The sequence below is a fragment of the Anguilla rostrata genome, chromosome 14 (genome assembly GCF_018555375.3).
Source record: "Anguilla rostrata isolate EN2019 chromosome 14, ASM1855537v3, whole genome shotgun sequence".
In the NCBI taxonomy this organism is placed as follows: domain Eukaryota; kingdom Metazoa; phylum Chordata; class Actinopteri; order Anguilliformes; family Anguillidae; genus Anguilla; species Anguilla rostrata.
The window spans coordinates 17797632-17821672 of NC_057946.1; the positions used below are offsets into that span (position 1 = coordinate 17797632).

Genomic DNA, 24041 nt, shown 5'->3' on the forward strand with positions numbered 1-24041 from the left:
AGAGCAACCGTAAGAGATGCAACTTCAATGAATTAGTGTGCACATGGTCTTCATGCTGTTCTGTAACATTGCTTTGCTTTGCTTTCTTCGCCTATTTTGCTTTCTTTATTTCTGGTTTAGCTGCAAATGTATAGCTGCCGGAATATCACATTTTTGCAAGTCAAGTAGCAGCTTTATAGTTGTTAATGTAATAATGTTTTTATTCTATCTAGTAATTCTGTTTGATTTATCACTGGGTCTGCCTGTTTGTTTGTGCACTCCTCCCCAATGGCCCTGAAATTGTGGGGACTGGCGTAACTCAATCCGTGACATCTCATTTCGTTTTGAGATTTTATGGAGAACTATGTGGAGAACCCGTCAAGATGCTGTTAAATATATGGCCCTGTGCTTTCAGTGACTGGCTGGATTTTTTAGCCTGTAATTCAGGCGAAATATGCCATCTTTATATCTGCTCATTTGTATAGCTTGGTAAGATATTGCCAGGATTTGGCGGGTTAGGACCCAGGCGCAGAGTTAAGCACAGGAGAAAGAAAGGTATTTAAACAAAGACCTTACTTTCAAAAGCAACAAAAACAGAGAACAAAACAAGGCCACGAGGGGCAATACAAAAGAAAACTCCAAAATTCTCAAAACATAAGCATAGAAATCTCAAAACACTGGGAACACATAGCAAGGGCAGAAAACAGTGAACAGAAACAGTCCTGAGTGACAGGGAAACAGGACTTAAATACACTGGGTCACACTTGGAGACAATCACAGACAACGAGCAGGCGGGTGCAGAATGAAACAAGACAACGAGACAAACAATGGTTGAATAAACGAACACAATAATTGAATAAAACACAGGAGAAAGCAATGAGACAAACGAACCACAGTACAAAGATGTGAAATGTCGCCAACTGGCGACCAGAAAAGGAATAACCGTAACAGAACCATGACAGATATCAACCTCTGCTTAGATTAATTAAAAAATGGAACACAAAATGCATTTGGCTATGGATTACTGAAAATTAAAACAAAGACATGTTTCCTTGTAGAGAATTCACATAATTCTCACAGCACACATATGGATGCAAATTATTTTGCATAACAGCACATTTTCACAGTACCATGCCAATCCCTGACAGAAGGCTAGTGGAAATATTTTAAAGTCAAAAGTTATGGCATCTCAAGAGGCTTAGTCTGTAAGAAGACATAAAAACACATTGACTGTAGGTTGGGCCCAACAGTCAAGACAAGTTCTTTCACCAGGAAGAAAGGTTGCTTCCTTGGCTTACACAAGCTATCACTTCTTAGAGGTAGAACTCTCCCATGGTCAGTATTAGATATTCTGTACTACTGTGGCTTTCGGTGTAGAAAATACTCTTTAACTACATACCAAAAGTACTCTCATAAGCATGACATAACTCATAAGCAAGGAAAAAACTTTAGGTACTCTTGATGTTGAGAGGACAAAAATGTATTTTACTGTTTGAAAACCAAATGGAGGGCATTCATTTGCCTCCTCTCTACTTCAAGAGTAGCTGATTCAAGAGTAGTTATTCCTTGTTGATGATTTTTTCCATTCAATGTACCTTGAGTTCATAAAAGTAGTACCAGAACCTTTCTTTGTGATTCCTGTTATAATTAGTCATGACAGCATATTATAGCTTGTGCCAAATATCATAACACTATCACAACGTATGCTGTGATTAAAAAAAAAAAATTCCATTCAATGTACCTTGTGTTCATAAAAGTAGTACCAGAACTTTTCTTTGTGATTCCTGTTATAATTAGTCATGACAGCATATTATAGCTTGTGCCAAAGATCATAACACTATCATAATGTATGCAGTGATTTAAAAAAAAAATTCAGTTCTGTAAAATTTGCTGCATACACTATGACACACAATATTTGTCCTGAGCTGTAATATGCGGTCATAGCTGGTGCTATGTCATGTTTATGATAACATCAGGCTTTGTAGTGTAGTGAAGTGTCTCTTTAAAACATTAAAAAATATATTATTTGTCTTCTCTCAAGGACTGATGTGATGTTCTTATTCGTCAGAAAAATGATATCAATAATGAAAAGATAAATGATATATTCAATTTAATATTTATTTAGATTTCTGAGATTGCATATATTTATTTTTCATATTTCTGTATTTCTTTCATTATTTTATTATTCATTTATGAATTTTAATGTAACCCCCTCTGTCACCTATATCATTTCCAGCCTCTCCCCATCGCTTTAAAAGCTACCCCCCCCCTTTATTATACAACCCCACCTGCTCACAGCTGCCCCTCCCAACCACCCCCCGCCCACAGACCAGTTGTCAGCTGGGAATGTTGCCTTGACTCATGCTGTAAACCACCTCCTTCACAAGCCTGCAAATTCTGAGACTTGCAGTTGACATTGTACTGTACATTAGCACAGACCACAAGCTCCTAAATGCATCTATGTCAGGAAGAGAGGGAAATAATTCAGTATTATAAATTTATAAATATTATAAATTATAAAATGATTCTTGGTGACTTAAACTCCAGCATTATTAATGCCAAGAAATTTTAGGGGGAAGTATTATAATTGCACACTAGCAAACTACATGCAAGTGTACTTTGAATGTTACTGACACTGACGAACTGTGGCATCAATGGAGTCACCACTGACACACTGCATACATAAAATAGTTTATTTGTTACCACATCAGTAAACCTCCTAAGAAAATCCTCAGAAATTTGAAAGTGAAGAATATTACTTTGCCAGACACATAATCACCTAGCTACCATTTCCATTAAAGGCATCTAGTAATCTGTTTCTTCCCTGATATTGTGTGACTGTGGTAGCTACTTCAGTTCTCTGTTGATGGATCAAGAAACGTCCATTTTCTGCCCATCAGTTAAGTTGTCCCTCATTTTTATACCCACCATGAGTCTGTTTCAGTGCTCATGTTTTTCCATCAAGCTCCTGCTGGTTCCAAAGTGGAAAAAACTGTTGACAAAAACAGTGGAATGGCTAAATATAAACCCATAAATAAAATAATAAAATTGTGAAACAAATAAACTAATTTGGGAGTCCAATAAGGGCCGAGGCAGTAAACCCAAAGGTTCAAAAATGACCCATTGACCTAGAAACCATGCTGGGTCAACAAAAGAAGCCCTCCAGGAGTGAGACAGAAATATTCCGTGCTGTGTTCCCCCTGACTAACCGTGCGGTTACGAGCAGCTGGTAGCCACTCTGGGTTTCAGAGCACAGAGCGGTGTGGGAGTGAGGCAAGAGATTGGCTTTGACAGTCTGTAGAACACACTCTTGGCTAAGACACGGGCGGTGGAGCGCAGTAGAGTGTGTAGTCAGTGACAAGTCAGATTTCCCTCATTTACTCTGACGAAAGGCTTTCATCTCTGTGGTTCACTGGGAAAGATGGGAGTTTACAATGAGCAAGGGTAATTACTGCAGTCTGTCATCTGCCTGAACTACCTTTTTATGTATTTCTCACAATTTCACTGCTTTGTACAGTCTGTTCAATTTGATCATTTGCAATATATGATTCATAAACCTATTTGTGATGGTCAGTTTTTTAATATTTGACTAATCATTTTAATCATCTGTCATGTTTAATTACGATGTTATGTTATGTACATACTTATTTCCTTCCACACTGTTCCTGATGTGTGAAATTATTGCTGCACAAATAATGTTCAGTTCTGTGGCTGTTGAACATACTGTCCTTCTTTTCTTGTTTACACTAACACGAATGCTATTGCGTTTGGTAATTGTTCTCACTGAGACTTACACCGACTTGAGATGCTTTTTTGTTGAGTATAATATAATCATGTGATGACCATTCTTTCTTTCAGTTAAAAGCATGCTGTTCCATGAGCTCCCGTGTTAGGTGTTCAGCTTCGTGCTGAATTTGTCAAATCCATGCTGTTCTGTTTGATTTTCTGCATGAACACACACGCTGTGTCGTGATTGGCTCATGATTTCTGTGTATTTTCTTCTTTCATGGTCTTATGAGTAATTTCCTGTGTAAGACTAATCCCGCCTTGTGTTATTTCCTGGCGGCTGTCACAGGGAGGCTGTGGGTGAGCGGGACACTTCTGTCGTGCTTCCCGTGAAAAGCTCAGGAGCCCACCGCCCTCTGGGTGTCCGTCAACGCCGTAGCACTGTTACCCACAATGGGTGTCCCAGCAAAGTGCCTCCAAAAGAACAGCCCGTGGATATGGTGTATGTAGGTCAGTCCTCACCTTGCATATTGCAGTATCAGGTATATATATATATATATATACAGAGGAGTTTTACTTAAAAAATAATCTTAGACATGGCTTTCCCCTTTGGCTTTATTTTCAATTAAATAAATCATTGGAAGTCTATCCAGTCCTTTTGCAAATGAGGGGTGGAAGGGAGGTGGATGGGTAGTCAAATTGACCAAAATGTTATCTACCTAAAGTATTTCTAAAACCGCAGGTAGCCTAATACCATTGGCTTGTAGTATAAGAAATATAAGCACTAAAGCTGCAAGAAATATAACGTTAGGCTTAGATGTGCAGGGCCAAGTAAAATGATTGTGGCAAGGTCACTCCCCATGAAAATTTTTTTTAAAGAAGTTTCCAGGTACCATGTTCAGTACACACTCAGTCCAGCTGATGGTCAGTAATGTTAACAGGAGAAGACCAAGAAGATCAAGAGGCAGTAGACAAATATCTTGTGGAGTCTAGCAAACGGAACCATTGTAAAATTCCACCACAACTACAGAAAGAACTCAATGCGGCTAGAAAGAAATTAGTTCCACTGCCTACAGTGAAATGGCAACTATGATTTGCTGGTCTAAAAGGATGTGCATCTGCCTTTTTCCAATCTTTTTGGTCCAGTGTTGATGGTGCTTGGCCCACTGGAGTCTTTTCTTCTTGTTAACAGCACATAGCAGATACACATCATTTTATAACAGCAGATCCTAGTTGCTGTTTCACTGTAGTCAGGGGAACTGGTTTCTTTCTAGATGTTCCTGTAGTTGCGATGCAGTTTTGCAATGGTTTCTCTTGCTAGACATCACAGAGTGTGCAGTGAACACTGGACCTGGAAATCTTAAGCTTCTTTGCAATTTTTCTCTGCGAATAACCTTCTTTCCACAATGCCTACTTGGCCTGCACATTCAAGCCGAACTCCTTCTATTTAGCCATATTTCTTGCAACTTTAGAGCCTATTTCACTTGCACCTACAGGCTAAAAGTATTAGGCTACCTGAAGGTAGGCAACCTAAAGGTTGATAAGATTTCATTCAATTTAATTACCCCTCCACCTCCCTCCCACCCATCCACCTCCCACTTTGCAAAAAAGATTGGATAGACTTCCAATAATTAATTGAATTTTAATTAAAGTGAAAGGAGGTTTTTTTGAGGAAAGTCGTGTCTAAGATTACTTTTATGTAAAATTGATTTATGTTACATGTTATTGTAGGTAGACATTGGAAAAAAATATTGGTTTGTTCATAATTTTGGCAGTGTGTGTGTGTGTGTGTATATATATATATATATACACATATATATACGTATGTGTGTATGTGTGTTTGTGTGTTCTAGAAATGTTGCTTTCGCATTATGCAAACGATTTTGTTTGTTGCAAATACAGCACAGAGATGTACTAAAAAGTCAGCTCAGATAAGAATTCTTTCCCTAAATTTTTATACGTGTGGGAGCAATAAATCTGATTCCCATTAGGCAAATTCAAATGTTTCCTGTACACTGCATTTCAGTCTAGACCCAAAACTATCTGCATCCCTCTGCTCCATCAGTACTCAGAGGACATCCCATTTTAGAAGTGGAGTCATTGCACTTGTCTCCATGGTGTCTGAGAAGTTGACAGACAGGCTCCCCTATGTCACATGGGAGAGGAACAGCTGGGAAAACAGCATATTATATCTCCTAACCGTTCAAGCAGCATAAAGAACGAACAGCACCTCCATAAATTCAGACCAAAACAGACATGAAAAGCTTGTATATTGGGCATAGAGATAATAGTCATGAAGAATTCTTTCTTTGTGTATGTGTGCGTGTGTGAGTGTGTGTGCATGTGCGAACGTGTGTGTGTGTATACAGTACGTGTGTGTGTGCGTGTGTCGTGTGTGCATGAGTATGTGTGCGTACGTGTGTGTGTACAGTATGTGTGTGTATGTGTGCGTGTGTGTGTGTGTGAGTACGTGTGTTTGTGTATACAGTATGTGTGTGTGTGTGTGCATGCATGCGTGTGTGTGTGTGTGTACAGTGTGTGTGTGTGCATGCATGCGTGTGTGTGTGTGTGTACAGTGTGTGTGTGTGCATGCATGCGTGTGTGTGTGTGTGTGTACAGTGTGTGTGTGTGTGTATGCATGCGCGTGTGTGTGTGTGTGCGTACGTCTGTGTGTGTACAGTACATGTGTTTGTGTGTTTGTGCGTGTCTGTGCTTCTTACTCTGCCTCTGTCTCTTGGTCTTTCTGCCTGGCAGTGGGAGGCTGGAGCTCTGATGACCCATCATGTCCAGTGGAGCGCTTCAGCGCCGAGCTCAATGAGTGGAGAATGACGGCTCCGATGATTCGTCACCGCGGAGATGCAGCTGTGTGTGCCCTTGGGGGACTTATCTACATGGCTGGGGGCCATGATGGTGTCACCTGTATCAGCAATGTGGAGAAGTAAGGGGTACACACGCAAACAGATCCTCTCTTTTCTTTCAGCTATCTCTCATGTTATTTCAAAATGGAGGCTTAACCTCCATTCAACGGTGCCCTTCAAGGGTATGACCTGCTAGTTCCTCTCTAGCTTACATCTTGGTAACTTTACCCCAACCTTTATTTTCATGACAGTCATAAATACTTAGGGATTAGAACAGTTGCTTATTTAAAACTTTACTCCAAATACAGCAAGAGCTAGAGGTCTTCACAACGTTTATAATCAGTCTGCTTTGTGAGTTTAAGAGGAACAAATGGCCTCAGAACACATAACAGCTCCCAGGACATTATGTGCACTGTTCCACCGTAAAATGGTCTTCTGCCTGCTAGTGCAGTAAACAGACTCTGGAAATAAAGTGCACTTTCATATAACTGCATGACAGGCAGTCATTGTGAAAGAGTTTTTTTCTTTACTGACCGTACAGGTCTCAACTGAACAGTAAGGCCTTATTTATAGTAAGGCGTTATTTTTGGCGAGTGATGTATTACTTGTGGGTCATAATGGCTGACAACAGGTCAAAATGTCCACCCCTCCTCCCACCCCCATAGCATAGTGGCCATCACAAGGTTATTATACTTTCCCCATTCATTTTAGTTTCTATTCAATTTTTCAATTTCATTTTCAATTAATTTTTGGTATCAGTTCAGTTCAGTCCAAAGTGTTTGTTTAAATTTCATTTTTGTTTTGGGGATCCATACTTTTCAAGTTATGTTATTTTCTTGTTTTTGTTTCAGGGAGACTGTGTGTTTCATACAAAGAAATCAAACCCCTTTGCCTTAACAGAAAAAGAGCAGAAACAGAAACAAATGAGCTCATAAGACACTGCAACACAATTTACTCGAATGAATAGGATTTGTTAAAATCACTGATACTTTTCACAGATTAAAATAGAACAAACAGCCTCAAATTAAAGCACAATAGCCTTAATGAGGTGCAAGTGAGGAACCATGTATATCAGCCTACGTATGCTGGCTACTTGTAAATAACAATATACTCTGATAAAATTTGTAAAAACCATTTCTGCTTGTCAAAATCTGTAGAATACATTGATTATTACCTGAAGTTTATGGAAGAGTGCTGTGATGAATAGATGAGCAAATGTGTGGTGGGGAGAAGAAGTCTGGTCTTATTCCTGACGGTGATAATGGCTCCCTCTTCATGTAACAAGCACAAAACCGTCCAGAACCACGGCACAACTTGGCAAACTATATAGCTAGCTATGGCATGTACTCACCTCTGTAACATTATTTGTTGTCCTCCGTGTCTCCATACATCTGTATCGGTGGTTGTAGCGTCCGTGTGTCCATACATTTGTATCGGTGGTTGTAGTGTCCGTGAGTCCATACATCTGTATCGGTGGTTGTAGTGTCCGTGTGTCCATAATCTGTCCGTGTGCATCTCACTCATGCGTGCAGGATAGCATCCGTACGCAGGCTGTAGCTGTGTGTCCGTAGCTCCTACTCATGTGTGCAGGATAGCATCCGTACACGCTAACTAGGTTAACTAAAGTAGGCGAAACGCTAACATGTTAGGGTTAGCTAAAGTAATGTTAGGCGATAAAGCTTAAAAATCTTGTGTTGTTCAAAGTGGTGATTTTGGGAGATGCACCTGCGCATGCCTCCTACTAAACGAAGCACCACCTGCGCATTCGTCCTACAAAACATTTATGAGTGAGTGAGGTGAGTGACCACAATTTGTCACGCATAGCCCACGGTGGCAGTCCTGCCTGCACGCGGTGGGAAAAATAGGTCATATAAAAATTAGCCAGAAAGCATCTGATTTAAAAAATATATACATATATATATTTGATTCAATGCTTTTTATCTGTCTGTCTTGCAACTATTCATATTAATATAGCAAGTCCACAAACCAGAGGTTAGTTCAATAGTACAGAGCAAAGGATATGTAGACTTTTGAAAGATTTTGTGTGGAGGAAATATTATATTGGTCAGTATATTGTGTTCAGATTGGAGGGATGGTGACCACTGTAGATTAGACAAGTAGGGTTCTTGATGAGTTGCACAGGCCTGGCGGCACTGGCTGGGGGAGAAGAGCAGAGCAAATTAGAGTAGTCCAGGTGGGAGAGAACCAGAGCCTGAACCTGGAGCTGGGCTGTGTAGTTAGTGATGGACGGCCAGATTCTATATGTTCTATAGAAATCATCCTCATGTCACACACCACCACAGCTTTCTCGGAGTGAGTAAGTTTGTTGTCCAGCGCCTCTCTGGGGTTCTTGGCGCTAGAAGAAGCTTAAGGGTGTTACCCAGAGTCGGGCAGAGATTGAAAAAAATGTAAAGGTGAGGAATAAATTGAAAATGCTGTGACCGCTGCTGTACAATTGGTAACAGCTATGCACTACTGCTTGAAAGTAATGCTCTACATCTGAGAAAAAAATAGATATAGTAGAATGTCATTTCCTACGATGCACAGCTGAGACACGCACACACACACGCATGCGCGCACACACATACACACACACACGCACACACGCACTCGGTAATGTGGGTGAGTGAGTTCTAAGTAACACCATGAGATGGATGAAATTGGAGCTGTGAAATGAGGCAGGTCCAGAGTCAATCGGTGTTGCAGAATTGCACCTCCTCAGCCATTTATTCATGCTCCAGCAATATTAGTCCAATTATGAGTACAGAATGCCTCTTCTGCAGACCAGTAAACAGAGTCATGAAAGTCGTGTCTACAAAACATTTATTCTGCACATTTTCTGCACATCAGTATTTCAGTTATTTTTGGCTGTCAAAAAAAAGTAATTGCCTAAATCATTGGCTTTCTCTGTGTTTTGTAAGTGATCACCTTACAAATAAATAGAAAAATTGTTTTTCTAATGACCAAAATATAACGTCTAAACAATCAAAAATCAAGTTTGACACACCTGATCTGAGTAAAAATTTGAAATTATTATTTATTCTTAAGGGCCTGTAGCCGAAATTACTCATGCAATGGCATATCTTCAAAAGAATTACGAAAAAGGAAAGAGGGCAGCTATTTTCTGTTGTGACGATGTGTGTTTGTTTGTCTGTGTGGGAATGTGTGTGTGTGTGTGTGTGTGTTCGTTTGTGCATGCACGCGTGTGTACGTGTGTGTAAATGTGTGTGTGTGTGAGTGTATGCATATGTGTGTGTGTGTCAAATCATTCTGTTTTATAACTCCAAGAATTTATGTTTAAGAAATATGTAAACAATTATAAAACTCCTGTGAAAACTTCTAAAAGAGAAAAGAGGTCTGGATTACTTTTTACATCAAAAAAAAGCAAAGGTAATGCCTTACAAAAAATATTATTAACATTAATTCTCTTTTTAGGGCCTTTCTTTGAGCAATGTTTTTATTGTTGTTTTATCTGCTGCTGCTTTTTAGCACACATTATACCCATCATTTTCATGATCAATAACTTACTAAACTGTGAGCTACCATACAATACAGGTCACTCAGAAGTATAGTAGTAAGGGTCAGATTCAACAGCTTAATTTCAGGATTGCACTTACCACAGTGAGACAAAATTGGTCAAAACTAGTATAAAGAAAAACTTTTGCAATCAATTTCTTGACAGTTCTATAATTTTTTATTCATAACAGCAACTGCTTCCAATCCTACCTTATCTGTCCTCTACAGAATACCAATTTACTTGCAGTGGAAAAACACAAGTGCAAATCAAAAATAATTTTTTATTCATTTTATGCTAAATTAAATGCTTGAGTTGCTTCCAGGCCTTTGATGATAAGAAATTATTTTGAGCAACCTCTCAGTGGTTGTGTTGTGTTCTCTTCAAATAACATTTAATTGTACATGGCAGGTGTCCCAATAGTGTGACATCAAAAGCAGCTCAGGAACAGGAGTTGATAGTTCTGCTGAATGAAAGCTCATTAACATATTTAGGTAGTGATATTACCTGAGGACTATCAGCATGAGTTAGAATGGTTGGGTGTAATCAATCGGACGGCTGAGATTGACGACGCAAGGTGACAGGACACCAGGCTGATGTCATACACGGGATCAAAGATACCATTTCCAGATTTGGTGGGAGAAGGGCACCCTCACATCCCTGAGTGGGTCAGCGACCTTCACACTCAATCAGTAATCTGAGTTGGGCCCCAGAGACCGCTGACAGGGTGCACAACTGGTTGGTCTCCCAAACGGTGTTCAACATGTCCACAGTTGGGGTCTTGCACATTTCCAGAATTCTCTTTGGCTCAAATTCAGCTCCATTCTCAGTATTCACTCTTTTATCTATCTTGCTGATGACAGAACATGTGAAAGAGACTTTCTCGATATTATTCAGATATTCTTCTCCTAGACACTGTGTAGATATTCTTGTCTTATTTTTTTATTTTATTTTTTTAACTCATGACAACACATACAACTGCTAGGTACACATTACAGTACTACAGGACAGAATTGCTCAATGACCTTTAACCATCCAGTTCAATGATTGCCCCTCTCCCTTCCACCAGGTATGACCCAGAGACCAATTTATGGAGTGGAGATGTGGCGCCCCTCAGCCGCCCGCGCAGCAAGGTATGCCTGGTGGAGATGGAGGGGTACTTATACGCCCTTGGGGGACATGATGACATCACCTGCACCAACATCGTGGAGAGGTGAACCAATCCCCCGTGAATACATGTCTGAAGAGGACACAGCCAACGTGTTCATTAACAAAAAGCATTGAATATTAAAACATTGCAATATGAACGAAATACCAAGAAAACTAACCAGTGTCCATTGAGAATGCCTGTGTTGTGTGCCACCCCTTCATAACTTGTCAGATGGTAGTATAACATCCAGTCCAATACAGAGTACCCTTTTTTGGTCATGTAGAGTGAGGTACTTTTCTGTTGCGTAACATTTACAGTAAAGCTGTAGGGCTATTTTTAAAGTTGTATAGATTTTTATTGTGGCATTAGGGTAGAGCGTGTTTGTTTTCACTTTACAAGAACCAGGATGTGTGCCTTCTTACTGGTGTGGTGTGTAATTTTAGGCTTCCATGCTGATCTCCTGTTTGGGGGTACAACTGTATTTGCAGGTACGATCCCAGTCAGAACACATGGATGAAGTTGCCGCCCATGCGTACCAGGCGTTCGGGGGCAGCTGCCGCAGTATTAGCGGGGTATCTGTATGTCATGGGCGGCAGCAATGATGACGCTCCTCTTAACTCAGGTGAGGATCCTCCTTTGGGCCACTGTGGTTGCTTTCCCAGCAGCCTGCATCGACATCTGGAACAAAAGCACAAAATGCAAAAATAAAATCATGAAAGCAAACAAACGCAGATACCGTAAGTCAAAAGCCAAGACATGGGGTGTGTGCCAAGACAAAATATGTAGGGTTGGCTGCTGGTTGATGGTATCTGTGGGAACTTGAAGTCAGGAGCTCTCCCATATCCCAGCTGGCCAAAGTCAGCCAGAGTGGACACTGCTATTTAAAGAAGTAATGTGCTCACCAGTTGACCAGAATTGCTTTGTTTCTTTAATATTTTTGTAATCCTTACTATGAATGAGAATTTACACAGTATTAATACACCTTGAGATTATATACATTTTTGACTTTTTACTATTAAAATACTACAAATCATTTATGCAACAATCATAGCAGTATCACTGGTTTGGAAGAAACAACCCAGGTCCCATCTTTGCTTTTCTCACTGTCCCTCAGTGGAGCGTTACAGTCCACTGGATGGATGCTGGGCCACCTGCCCACCCATGCACACACCCAGGGAGAACCCTGGCTGCACCGTGTTCCTGGGGCAAATCTATGTGGCCGGGGGAAGAGACGAACTCCTGCTAGAGCTCAGCACCGCCGAGAGGTTTGACCCGGAAAACTTCCACTGGAGCCCAGTCAAGTGCATGAAGAGCAAACGGCATCAGGTGAGGATGTGTGTGTGTGTGTGTGTATGTGAGTGTGTGTGTGTGTGTGTATCAGTTAGAAGGTGTGTGAAGGCCTGTTTACTTGAATGAATCAGTTTACAGCTTTCAGAGAGGTGAATGAGTGACTATGACATTAGACAGGTGAGTGATTATAGAAATGTTAGCGAAGGGTTTCAAAAGCACCAGCAACACCTCAACAAGCTCAACAGTGATATCCCCTCAACCTTTAGCAAGCTTTTTAGTGTACTGGTTAGGACACTTTGATTTAGCAAAACGCTGTGAGTGTTTCTGAAGAGCATTGTTGTTACAGGTCTGTATGCGATATATGTTATAAACCTATTGCAGGTGTCTCTGTTGGTTTTTAATGAGTCTCTACTGGCTGTTGGAGGCTCTGATGGCATCATAAACCTCAAAACGATGGAGCTCTACGATCACGAGACAAACTCATGGAGGTAAAACACAATAAGTAAAAGTAAAAAGGCAATACATTAGGCAGTACATCCATCCACATTGAAATCATCACAAAATCAGCTTTTTCAGTGTGCATATAGCCTGTTTTTGAATATTCAATGGATACAAAATCCAATGGAAAAATGTATCGGCAGCACTTAAGATTTTGATGTAATGAAGTGAGACATGGTGCAATTTAATGCTTTATAAAAAGCACTTTTTCACACAAGCCTTGGAAATTGTGACAGTCATATTCCTTGTGATTTTACAGTTCAAGCTGCAAGATAAATAATAACTGACACTTCTCAATGCATGCCAGTTGACAGCGGGCCAGAGATCACAAGATCACATTAAGAACACTGGGTTTTCTAAAGAAAGTTCTAGTGCATGTACAGAGAGTCTGGCAGACAGTGACTGGGTAGAATGAAATTTACTCACCAGCGGCACAAGAAATATAGTCATAAATTTAATTAGGTACGAGAGATAATGATATCATGAACTCTGGTTTGGCTTGAGATTGTGTGTGGGGAAAAAGGACAGTGAGATATTTAATGACAGAATTTTAGATGCTAAATATTCTCAAATATCATGATAAATCATAACCATAATTGCCAATGATACTAATAGTAATAGTAAACTTTAGTATACATTTTAGAGCAGTGGATAAAATAGAGTCAGTATGCAGAATACATTATTTAAAGTATCTCCATCTTCATAGCTGAAGCCTGACTGCATAGGTAAGCAAGGCTATTGCCCCAGGCTCTAAAAAGATGGCAGTGTTTTTATTTTGACCCCACCAGCACATACAAAAAGAAGTAGCAATACTTGTGTGTATGTATTTGAAGCAGATTTTTGTAGAATGTATTTTGTGCTAACACCCTGCTGTCTTTGATGGAGGAGAAGAGAGCCCCTCTCAGGATAATGTTGACCATGATAGAGGGTACAGTAATGTCAGGCATTTGCTACAACACAGCAAAAATTTTATAAACTTACACGATGAAAAAATAACCCCATACCTGTATGTATAACACATACCTGATGACAACAGCATGGACATTTCATTTTTTCTCTCTATTTTTCAGACACTTTGGCAGTACGAAGTCCAGACATCCAGGAGGTCATGTTGTCTTGATGAAGACAGTTCCTAACATTGCATAAATTTGCTGAAACACAACTGAATATGATAAATAAATCTATCTGTGTCCCCCTCATATATATTTGTACCTACTCAACACAGGCATTGTTTAAATGACCATTGGAGAAAAATAGAATGTTGCTCGTCTGACTAGGTTCCTATAAAAAATCACCGGCATTAACTCTTTAATGGTCTGTTCAATCAGCCACTATCATTTTTACAGGTTTTTTCTTGGTGTGGCCAGTTAATTGGCCTTGTGGGTAATGTAGTGTAAGTGATCTTGAAGCAAGGCCTGGGCTTTATTAATGGAGAGTGCTATAGGAGTGTGCAAGGTTATAGAGTCAGGAGGGAGTTTGGTTCCACTTGAATTAATACTGCTGTAATGCAGGTTTGTGGTTCCTGAATTCCCTAAGCTCAGTCACTTTGCTGAACGAATGTTTCTGCACACTGTGGAGCTGGTGTAATATGCATGCTTTGCAGAAAATGCATTCAAAGGTAATTTGCAACGATATTTCACAGGAGAGATAGTTAAGAAAGTGCATAAGAAGTTACGGTAGAAAGTATGAATGACCCAAGCATAGCCATTACATTTCTATGAACAATTTACAATTATTTCTTTGGTAATGAACTGTAAGCTGTCATAATTATTTGTTTGGTCAGATGGAAAAGCGGTTTGGTCAATGTGAAATGGGGTTGAATCTCATTCCTTGGAATAAGTAAAGTATTGAGATATCGTATTTATTCTTTGTATTAAAATTGTGCTATAATTCAAGTTAATGTTTTCCCTGTGCAAAGAAACACATGTCTATTGGTTATTAATATCATTTTAACATACAAATTCCTTGGAAGATGATGTGCAGGCATGTAACAGCAAGAATGTAATGAAAGTATATGGCTATTGACATTCCAAAAGAGCAACATCATTACCAGCACTCCCCCAGGGGATGTCTATGGCGTCACTATTAATCGTTTTAATCTGTTTATTTTCCCCCCCTTGCTTGACAGCAATAGTGGCATTTTAGCCATTTTATCAAATGTTAGGCTTAAGAGATTCCAAGCTTTTCGGTTATTACACAATACTTTATTTTGGAACTGATGAAATAAAGGAGGGCAGCCTACATGAGAAACGGTTTCTCAACGGCACGTTCAAAGGATTAATGCAGGGAATGTAACAGAGAGGCTACTGAGGCGAATGGACACTTTTTTGTAATATAAATTATGTAGTTCTTTGGTCATGAATAACGGGATTAACTCAGCTCAAGAAATGTGAACACACAAGAAGTATATAATTTCAACGGAATACTACAACAGTATACTGCTATAATACAGGTAGTATAATGCTGTTAAGGTAGAACTACATATTGTATGTTTATACCAATTTACAACCAATTTTCAGGCGCTGGCAATAATTTATAAGTCTCTTTAATGCGTATTAGCAGAGCAAAATCACTGAAAACCAAACAATCAACTTATACTAAAAATGTATGTGTTTTATGATGTTTAGCCTGGAAGACTAGAATTGGGCTTGTATGGAGAATCCAAAACTTGGGCCACCCTTGCCTGCTTGACAGATTTAGGGTTAAGGTTAAGATAAATAGTTGAAGGATATGTAATTTTCTGTGCTTTTGTTATTTTGTATACGAGTTACAAATATATTGGCATTTTAGGCGCGCATTTACATATACACTAAAAGCAAATGCGTATAGCTACTTCAGGCCACAGACATAACTGTTATTTGATTTGTCACCGCAAGACGACGTGATGTGGCTGCTCCCGACTCCACTCCTACCGGCATGCTGTTTCTCTGACACACAACCATCAATCAATTCGTGTTTTCATGTTGTGTAATTCTTTAACGTTATTGTCAAATAAAAAATAAATTACACCGTGTGTATGAAGGAATTAGGTATATACAATCGTCGTGAAAACAGTATATAAATACAATATGCAAAAATATCAAAGGATTTTGAATTTAGTTTAATTCAATCCATGCTTTCTTAAATTGCATTCGTACATTCACTTGAAACGAAAGGAAAAATGTCATTTCAAGGTTTTCCGGAAGATGGCGTGAGTCCTTATGTATAAAATAGCATAGCCTGCCAAGCCTGGAATTATTTTCAAACAGAAGCACCTTTCGTTTAGCAAAGGGACAATGATGCTGTTATAATGGATATATGCTGTCCGGAGAGGGATGCATTTGGGGCTGCTCGAGATACCTTTGATATCATTTACAAAAGATATCTAACGTTTGGTCGCCACACTTTATAAGAAAACATTGCTCTAAAAATGATAAACTATCGCTGTTTTAAGTAGCATTTAAACTTCCCAGTACTGAGAGGTGAATTAGAAAGATACCTGATATTAATCGAGTCTTATCCTTCGCTTAATTAAATGATGCACCTCAGCGGTAAATGTGGTTTTATAATTACTAAAGCATTCAAAAAAATCTACCGTGTAAGAAATGACTGAAATAAGTTAATTAGGACTAGAAATCTTGGGACAAGGTCTTCCAGGGGGATTGCTTCCTGTCTTGCCGCCGATGCAATTTTCCAAGGAAGACGGAGCTCTCGAGGGGACATTTAAATCGAAAGCTCACCACTGCGACTCAACCGGGGCTACGTCCAAAATGTGCAGTGAATGCTACACAAACCAGACGTTTGTTTACGATGATGGGACCGCGCACGAACACACAGCCAGGTATATTTTGCTTTCTTTCTGCATTCTCACGTTAATTGTTGGCTGAAATGAGAATCGGGTGTGAAGGGTGTTGCTGTGATATTTTATCCGCTTGTAATCAAATCTATAGAGGTCATACATTCATTGAACTTTATATATATATATATATATATATATATATATATACATATATACATATATATATGCGCAAATAAAGAAATAATACTAAATCTGACAAAGTTTCCCCATTTGAATGATTTGTGTCGGATATGTAGCCTACATTGCTTTGTACACTATGTTATAAAAGGAGATGTTATTCTGAAATTTTGTGATAGGTATGCCCTGTGGTAAACATAGCAGGCATAATGCAACAGGAGAAAAAAAAGAGAGTATAAATTCATCAGAATCTAAAAGGTATTTTCTTCTGGCTATACCTCTGCATATGAAAGACTGTAATTAGCCAATAAAAATGAATTCAGCTTGATTCATTTTGTCCTGAATCATAGAGCATTTTGAATGAGCGTAACCAAAACTAGCTTTTATGGTCACTCTTCAGAGTCAGTTGCTGTGTGTTCTGGTAAGCGTTGTGTCGCAAACCAGTGACATGCCTGACATATCTTTCAGCTAAGACACTCTACTTAATTATGTGTGCTTTTAATGGACAATACATGTGAAATACATTTCAATTGGATATTGCATCTTGTCATAGGTAGTAAAACATGGTGTTTGTAGTATAAACATGAAGGTACATACATGCTTTGCCACAGTAAAGCAGTCTCTATGCAAACTGGGGTCTGCATTCACCAGAAATTATCGATAAAAGCAAAGAGTCAGGCATATCACTGTACTTGCTATCAAAAATGATATGCAGGATGTCTGTGTTTGTTGCTGTTGAAGATGACTACCTTCAGTATACACAATGTCCACTTCATCACACTTTATGTAAAATGTGTGGTTAAAGGATCATCCTCCCTAATAGGGATTTGTGTGATACCAAAGATGACTATGTACAGTACATCTCACTACTCAATATCGTGGAATATGACCTCACAACTGTCTCTTTACCCATGCTAGGAGGGGAACTCACTACATTATTCCCTCCCATACGTAAAATCTACAGATTTCTGATTATTTCAGATGAAATATAATGCTTCAATGTAAATTTATTTTGTTTTTTAATTTATTTTTTTTGTCAGGGATTTCAGACACTGGGGAGTGTTGATTTTTATACCTAAAAATTCTGTGGTTTTATCCTCAGGTTTGCCCTTGTCTCCTCACTGTAACACCCACTCAGTTCTGCATCAGCCCTGAGAGCGGACCCTAAGTGCACCCTCCTCAGCCACAGTGCATTTAGGGTCCGCTCTTTACGTCTTGGTGCGGACTCGACTGTCTGTGGGATTGATGGTCCTGCTCGCTGGCGTGCAGAAACGCCCGTGACGGCACCACAGCCCACGTTCGCTTGTACCTGACAGGGACAGAAGGATGAGGATGCTCAGCTAGGAGACCATTACCTGAACAAATCCATTCACATGCAAGCGAAGCGGAAGGGCCCAACGGATCCAAAAGCATTTCTTTTTCAAGTAAAAACACAGCATATAGAGCAAAACATAGAGAGAAAGCTTTATGAAAACAGTGTATTATATATGAGGAATGCTCTGATACAACGTGTCCTTGAATCAGCGGGACTTATGATATGAGGAGGCATTTTAACTCCTAGTTTGCCTGGACAGACTTCACAAGAGCTTGCCATTCAGAAGACATCTTTTATATCTGTCTGAATTCAGTAGATATGGTCTTTTAATAATGCCTGGTTGATTTGATTTTCAGTGTGGAATAATGAATTCCCATTTTCAATGTTTAGACCTGAGACCTTCAGGATATCCTGAGAGTCTGCTAATAAATAAGTTACTCTGTCAAGACTTTATTTGGCAAAGATAATTGGAATTTCCCATTATTGGTGAACTCAGTTAGAAACTGCCTAATCAGGTTTCATCTCATTGCACTGTCCACTTCAATTATTGCATGCCAGAAATGGGGCCTCATAGGTTTAAAAGGCCTCGGATGAAAGGCAGCCCTCAAATGAAATGACTTCTGGTTACTGGGACCCAGGCACTGTACTTTAGCCATCACTGAGTGTGTTTACTCCAAATTGACTAGTAATTGAAGCTGAGATTGGCCCTAACGGACAACTCAAATAGCAGATGGATCGTTTGTGCCCTGGCGAATCGGCTGATGATTGTCAGATCTCAGAGGTTTGGTCTCTGAGGTATAAAAGAATGACAGTGATATCAGCAGCTAACCTTATCTTCTCGGGCCACACTACCAGATTGTTGACTGATGGGTAATGGTGGTGGTGCTCTCTCTTCTTCCAGCTAATACTTCTTCTCTGTTTGCCCCGGGGGGAAAAGAGACTTGCCGGTTGATTGGCTACCTGCTGATCCTTGGAGTAAGGACTCCTGTTTAATTACCGAACAGACGCATTAATCACTGATTCTGACCAAAGAGAAAAGAAGGCTGGCCCTGGGCAGCCATCCAATGGCAAACCCATATCGCTGCTGGAGAAAGTGGCAGCAGTGCACCATAGTTGCTGGAAATTTCTTTGTATTGCATTTCATTACAACCATTTGGGAGCAAGTCATTGTGTGCAGTTTTGCTGTTATCTGCGGTGTAACCTTTTTTTTCACTGAATAGCTGTTTTATGTATCTTGCAATCTGTGTGGGTGTTTTTTTTCGCTGATTAATCAAATATAATGTTTCATATTTTAATCAAGCAACAAGCATACATTTCTCCCAGAATAGCTAACTGTCAGGGACTCAGCCTAAACATAGAACAACATAAGAGTATGAACATATCACTCCTTTGTGTCATCTTTCACCTTTAGTGTTCTATGGGAGTCCACTGCTTTGTTTGCCTGTGGTTATTTTATTTGATCTTTAGTGACCGAGCCTACCCTTTTCATTTTGTTGCAGAGGTTTTTTTTTTTTTTTTCTGGATTATGCGGCGTCCATTTTTGGGTAGAATTGTAGGACAAATTCTTTATCTTTAAAAACCACCTGAGTACTGTAGTACTTAGCTGTGATCTGCTATCCCTCTCTGGACGTTGTGATGGGAGAGAAGGTCTTTCACTTGAGTTCATTAAAGACACAGAGGAGGGACAGAAACCACCAACTTATTTAGCATAATTGGCCATTAAGCGCTCCTGTGTGGGAACTATGGAGATTAATACCTAAGTTCATTATCAAATTATTAAAAAGAGATGGGTAGGAATAATGGTTCATTTGCATGTGGTTAAAATGACTTCAAGGTGAATAATATAAGTTTTATGTCCATCGTCAGGAGCGCTTTATGGGTACACATGCATCCCACCTCGTGTACAATTATTATAAAGTCATTGGGAGTGGTACTTTATCATGCTAGTTTCAGAAGACCTTAAGCCCAATGGTGATAAGAGGCTGTTAGATGGAATTAACACTATCTAGAGATAAATGCTTCTGCAGTGATACATGGAGACAGAAAATCCATCTGGTCTGTCAGGCTTCACTGAAACTCACTACAGTGACTCTGACTTTAATAGCGAACAGTGCTGCCAGTGAAGGATTTGCCATATCCTTTCTTCTTTCAAATGTAACGCTGAGCTGGACATTAGAGAGAAAGAGCTAGACTTTCTTTGCCCCAGAGAAAATAAGAAATGAGGGTATTTGTCTCCACACTCTCATCAGAGCCACTTCAGTCCACCTCTGGATTTTAAAGGCCAGGGTTTAAGTCAGCACTTATCACACTCTCACCTTTTATGCAATTAACACCTGTCCTAGTGGAGTGTGAAAGTTTTATTTCCTTTTAGACCTTTGACAAATTAACTGCATTACCTGCATTTCTATTTGATGGGCAGTCCACTTGGATGTGCCCCTGGGGTTTATGGGGTCTGGAGAATAAGCTTTCTGTTTCAGGATGAGGGAGGATGAGATGATGATAATGGAAGCCTTCTCTCTTCTCCATGCTGCTCTGTCAACACAGCTGACTGAAAGACAGTGATTGGGTCCCAAGAAAATAACTTCTTTATCCAATGTGATACAGAGGCACACACCATCAGTATACCTCTGAGTCTCCTTATGTGGCATATTATGTTCTTACAATATTATTTAACTCTGCACTGTTTGGATTTAGATTTATTTTTGTTGATGTTTTGGACCAAATTACTTGTATAGTAACAGTGCAGAATGCTTCATATGTATGATTTTTTTTAAATAATTAATTGGAGTTGTGCAATATTCAACAATTTATAAATCCAAATAGAGGTTATTTAATAGATCTTGAAACTGCACAGAATAACAGTAGGTCTATGGGTCTTCACCTATTTTAATGTATTATGTGTAACAAACAGATCAATAGTGCTAATCTACTTGGCAATACAAATGCATGACCTATCCAATATCCAATTTTAATGTAATCAATCTGTGTAACAAATAGAATAACGTCAGCTTCTTCGGTGGAATCATGGGATGAATGATTAATTGCTGTTCTTTTCCCCCTTTTTATTTGGGTTTTTTATTCACTCCAAATCTCTTACCAAGAGGCAGTCATGAGCCGACCAGCTCACTCCCCAAGTTCCCATGGCGACAGGTAAAGCTTGACCTTTGACCTTTAATTCAACCGCATGCAGAATTCCACCCCATTGGGTTCCGGGAAAGCCAGACAACCCACAGAACTATAAACTCCCTCACCTTTTGCTGTCACCCAGTGCTGGCACGTGTCATGTGTGAAACCCTTCCACAAGTCAGCCTCTGCAGTATGGTGTGAAAAGATTGAGTGTACCAAAATTTTGTGACTGGGTGTGTTTCCGGTAATAAACTTTTCTTTTCTCTGGCAGGAAAGAAAAATGTGTTGTGATTAAGTTGGTTCTAACAGAAAAAGCATGACGATGGTTGAAGGCACTTGTGCATGCACAAATGCATATATGCTTAAATATATGCTCTGACTGCACCGTGGTACACTTTTGCATGCAGGTGGTTATGTTGATCATGGATGCACACTGTATTAGTAAACTGACAGCTAATAAATGGCACTGATGCCCATGACACAGCGCATTGTCCATGGTTCAGGTTCACGCCTCACTTGAGTTGTACTGTCACTTGAATGCATGGAAGCTTTTCTTTTGCCATTCTGTTGAAAAGTCATTCTTAGGTATTTTATCTCATACTCACACAGAGAAATTTCACTGATCATTTTAGATCCTTTCTGGAATGTCACAGTAAACTTGGCTAAAGGGTAATGTTGGTCTAAATATCCTCCTAAGACCCAGCAATTCCTTTTTGTCCCCTCTAGGGGAAATGAGCCGCTGGTCATAATCTCAAGAACCATATATTCTACCATTCTGAAACCTACACTACAAGGAACATTGAATAAAAAATAAAATAATAATTTTGTCTCAGGAGTGTATAAAGTTAGAAGCACTATCAGTCTTCATGTAATCTGAGTTAGGTTCAACTGGTGGCAAGTTTATTGAGTTTTTAGCCCATTTGAGGTTTTATCTGCCATTTTTGTTATAATCAGAAAACATCTCACTTCCAAATGTAGTCTTTTGGCTGTTAATGTGCAACCAGGGTTAACCAAAAGGTGCTGATCATGCTTCTGTGTGACAGAACTAAATTAATTTATTCATCACACATTTTATTTATAAATGTGTGAATCACATGAAAGGTTATGAGGGCACAGTGGAAGTAAAGTGTTCTTTTGAAACTTTAAAAATAAAAAAATGGTGGATTTATCTATCTATCAATCAAATACTGTCATTGTGTTATATTAGTGCTGTTTTAATGCTAAAGGTCACAACCTGGTTATATGTTTTTATTATCATAAAATGTCCTCCGTAAACCTCTCCCATTAATGGTCTTGTGACATTTTCTTATAGAATTTTTCCTGTAACAAATATATTGGAATGTTGGATCAACGGTGATTGGTGAGTGCAAATTAATGGGGCCACAAACTTCCCCTTAAGGTGATTTTTGGTCTTGACCTGTTTCCAGTCATTTTCCTTGATTGTCAATCCAACGAATAATTCACAAAATACTCAATACCGTCAGATATAAGCCATTTAAGCCATTTAGTGAGTAATAAAAATATTTTTATTTGTGCTGCAAAATTTTGGACATTTTATCAAAATTATGGATACGTGTAGACCCCTTCCTTCTCCGCACTCACACTCTAAGAATATTCATGAAAAAGATCTGTAATGCGTAGATTTTAAACAATCTTGAAGCGCAGGATTTGCTGTTGGTGGTTATGCTGAAAGCTAGCATGGTAGTTAACAGAGTAGTGCATCTTCATCCTTAAGCGTACTTAGTGATTAAAACGGATTTTTCTAAATTGAATTTATCATTTAATCTTCCTAACATAATTTGAAGAAGCTGTGTGTCACTTGCCAAGTGATTAGTCAGATCGTTGGCACGCTTGTTACTCAAGGAAAATTATTGAAAACATGCCCTGACCGGTTTAAAGGAAAGTTTTCAGCCCCACCAATTTTCAACTCACCAACCACTGCTGCATCAGAGGATTTCTCTTTTTTTGTCAAAGTTTAGCGACAGTGGGAGGGAATAAGGATGTTATGGGTTATTTTGTGCATATGTGTTTTATTAATTTCAGTTCATGAAATTCTATTTCTAAGCATGAGGATATGGCAGTCCAGTAATAAGATAGCTACAATCAGCATGGCAATCATGATTAGTTGCGCACATCAGTCCCTTGGGCGCAGATATTGAGTCTATCATTAATTGAAGTAAAAAAAAAAAATGAAACCCGTGAACAGCAAATCTCATGTGACCTCAGTGTTGACAAAAGACAATAAGATGCTTCATTAAGGGAATATAGTACCACAAATGAATGCCGGCGTGGTTGCGTTTATAACATGGTTTGATACTTTTACGTATCAAACAAACAGTGATCAACTCAAACGCTCAGAATATTTACGAATATTACTTTCTGAGGAACCGCTGGATGAACAAACCGGAAAGGTGTAATATAGCTTTGTCAAATTAACTGTGTCGAATTCCTCGTTACATGACGAATATGCAAGCAATTTTACACGCGCTTGCATAAGCCTACCAATTTGCCGTGCAACACTGTTGATTGTAAATTGCACGAAGACTCTTGTAGGTTTTTCCTGCAGTATCAACAAGTGATGTGGGGGCGCACTGGATGCTGATGCTTACAGGAAGCTAACCAGTGTTCTT

At 39.3% G+C, this 24041-nt stretch overlaps 2 protein-coding genes across 14 annotated transcripts in view; both read left to right on the top strand.

The window, feature by feature from the left end:
• Nucleotides 1-3173: 3173 nt before the first annotated feature.
• Nucleotides 3174-14216, top strand: si:ch73-29c22.1 (kelch-like protein diablo). Its single transcript, XM_064309656.1, has 8 exons — nt 3174-3423; nt 4055-4215; nt 6460-6643; nt 11147-11290; nt 11716-11849; nt 12342-12553; nt 12899-13005; nt 14086-14216. The coding sequence occupies exons 1-8, from the start codon at nt 3401-3403 to the stop codon at nt 14159-14161; spliced, it is 1041 nt and encodes a 346-aa protein (XP_064165726.1). The 5' UTR covers nt 3174-3400; the 3' UTR covers nt 14162-14216.
• Nucleotides 14217-15077: 861 nt separating this feature from the next.
• The window catches only part of kcnt1a (potassium sodium-activated channel subfamily T member 1a), a 77435-nt gene continuing 68471 nt past the window's right edge, over nt 15078-24041 (top strand). For 10 of the 13 annotated variants that reach the window (XM_064309637.1, XM_064309638.1, XM_064309645.1 and 7 more), the window contains exon 1: nt 15078-16835. In XM_064309637.1, the coding sequence (XP_064165707.1) occupies nt 16678-16835 (158 nt within the window). In that variant the 5' untranslated portion in view covers nt 15078-16677. Of the gene's footprint in view, nt 16836-21386; nt 21436-24041 lie in introns of all 13 variants that reach the window. The other 3 variants (XM_064309646.1, XM_064309654.1, XM_064309647.1) reach the window with 2 other exon arrangements.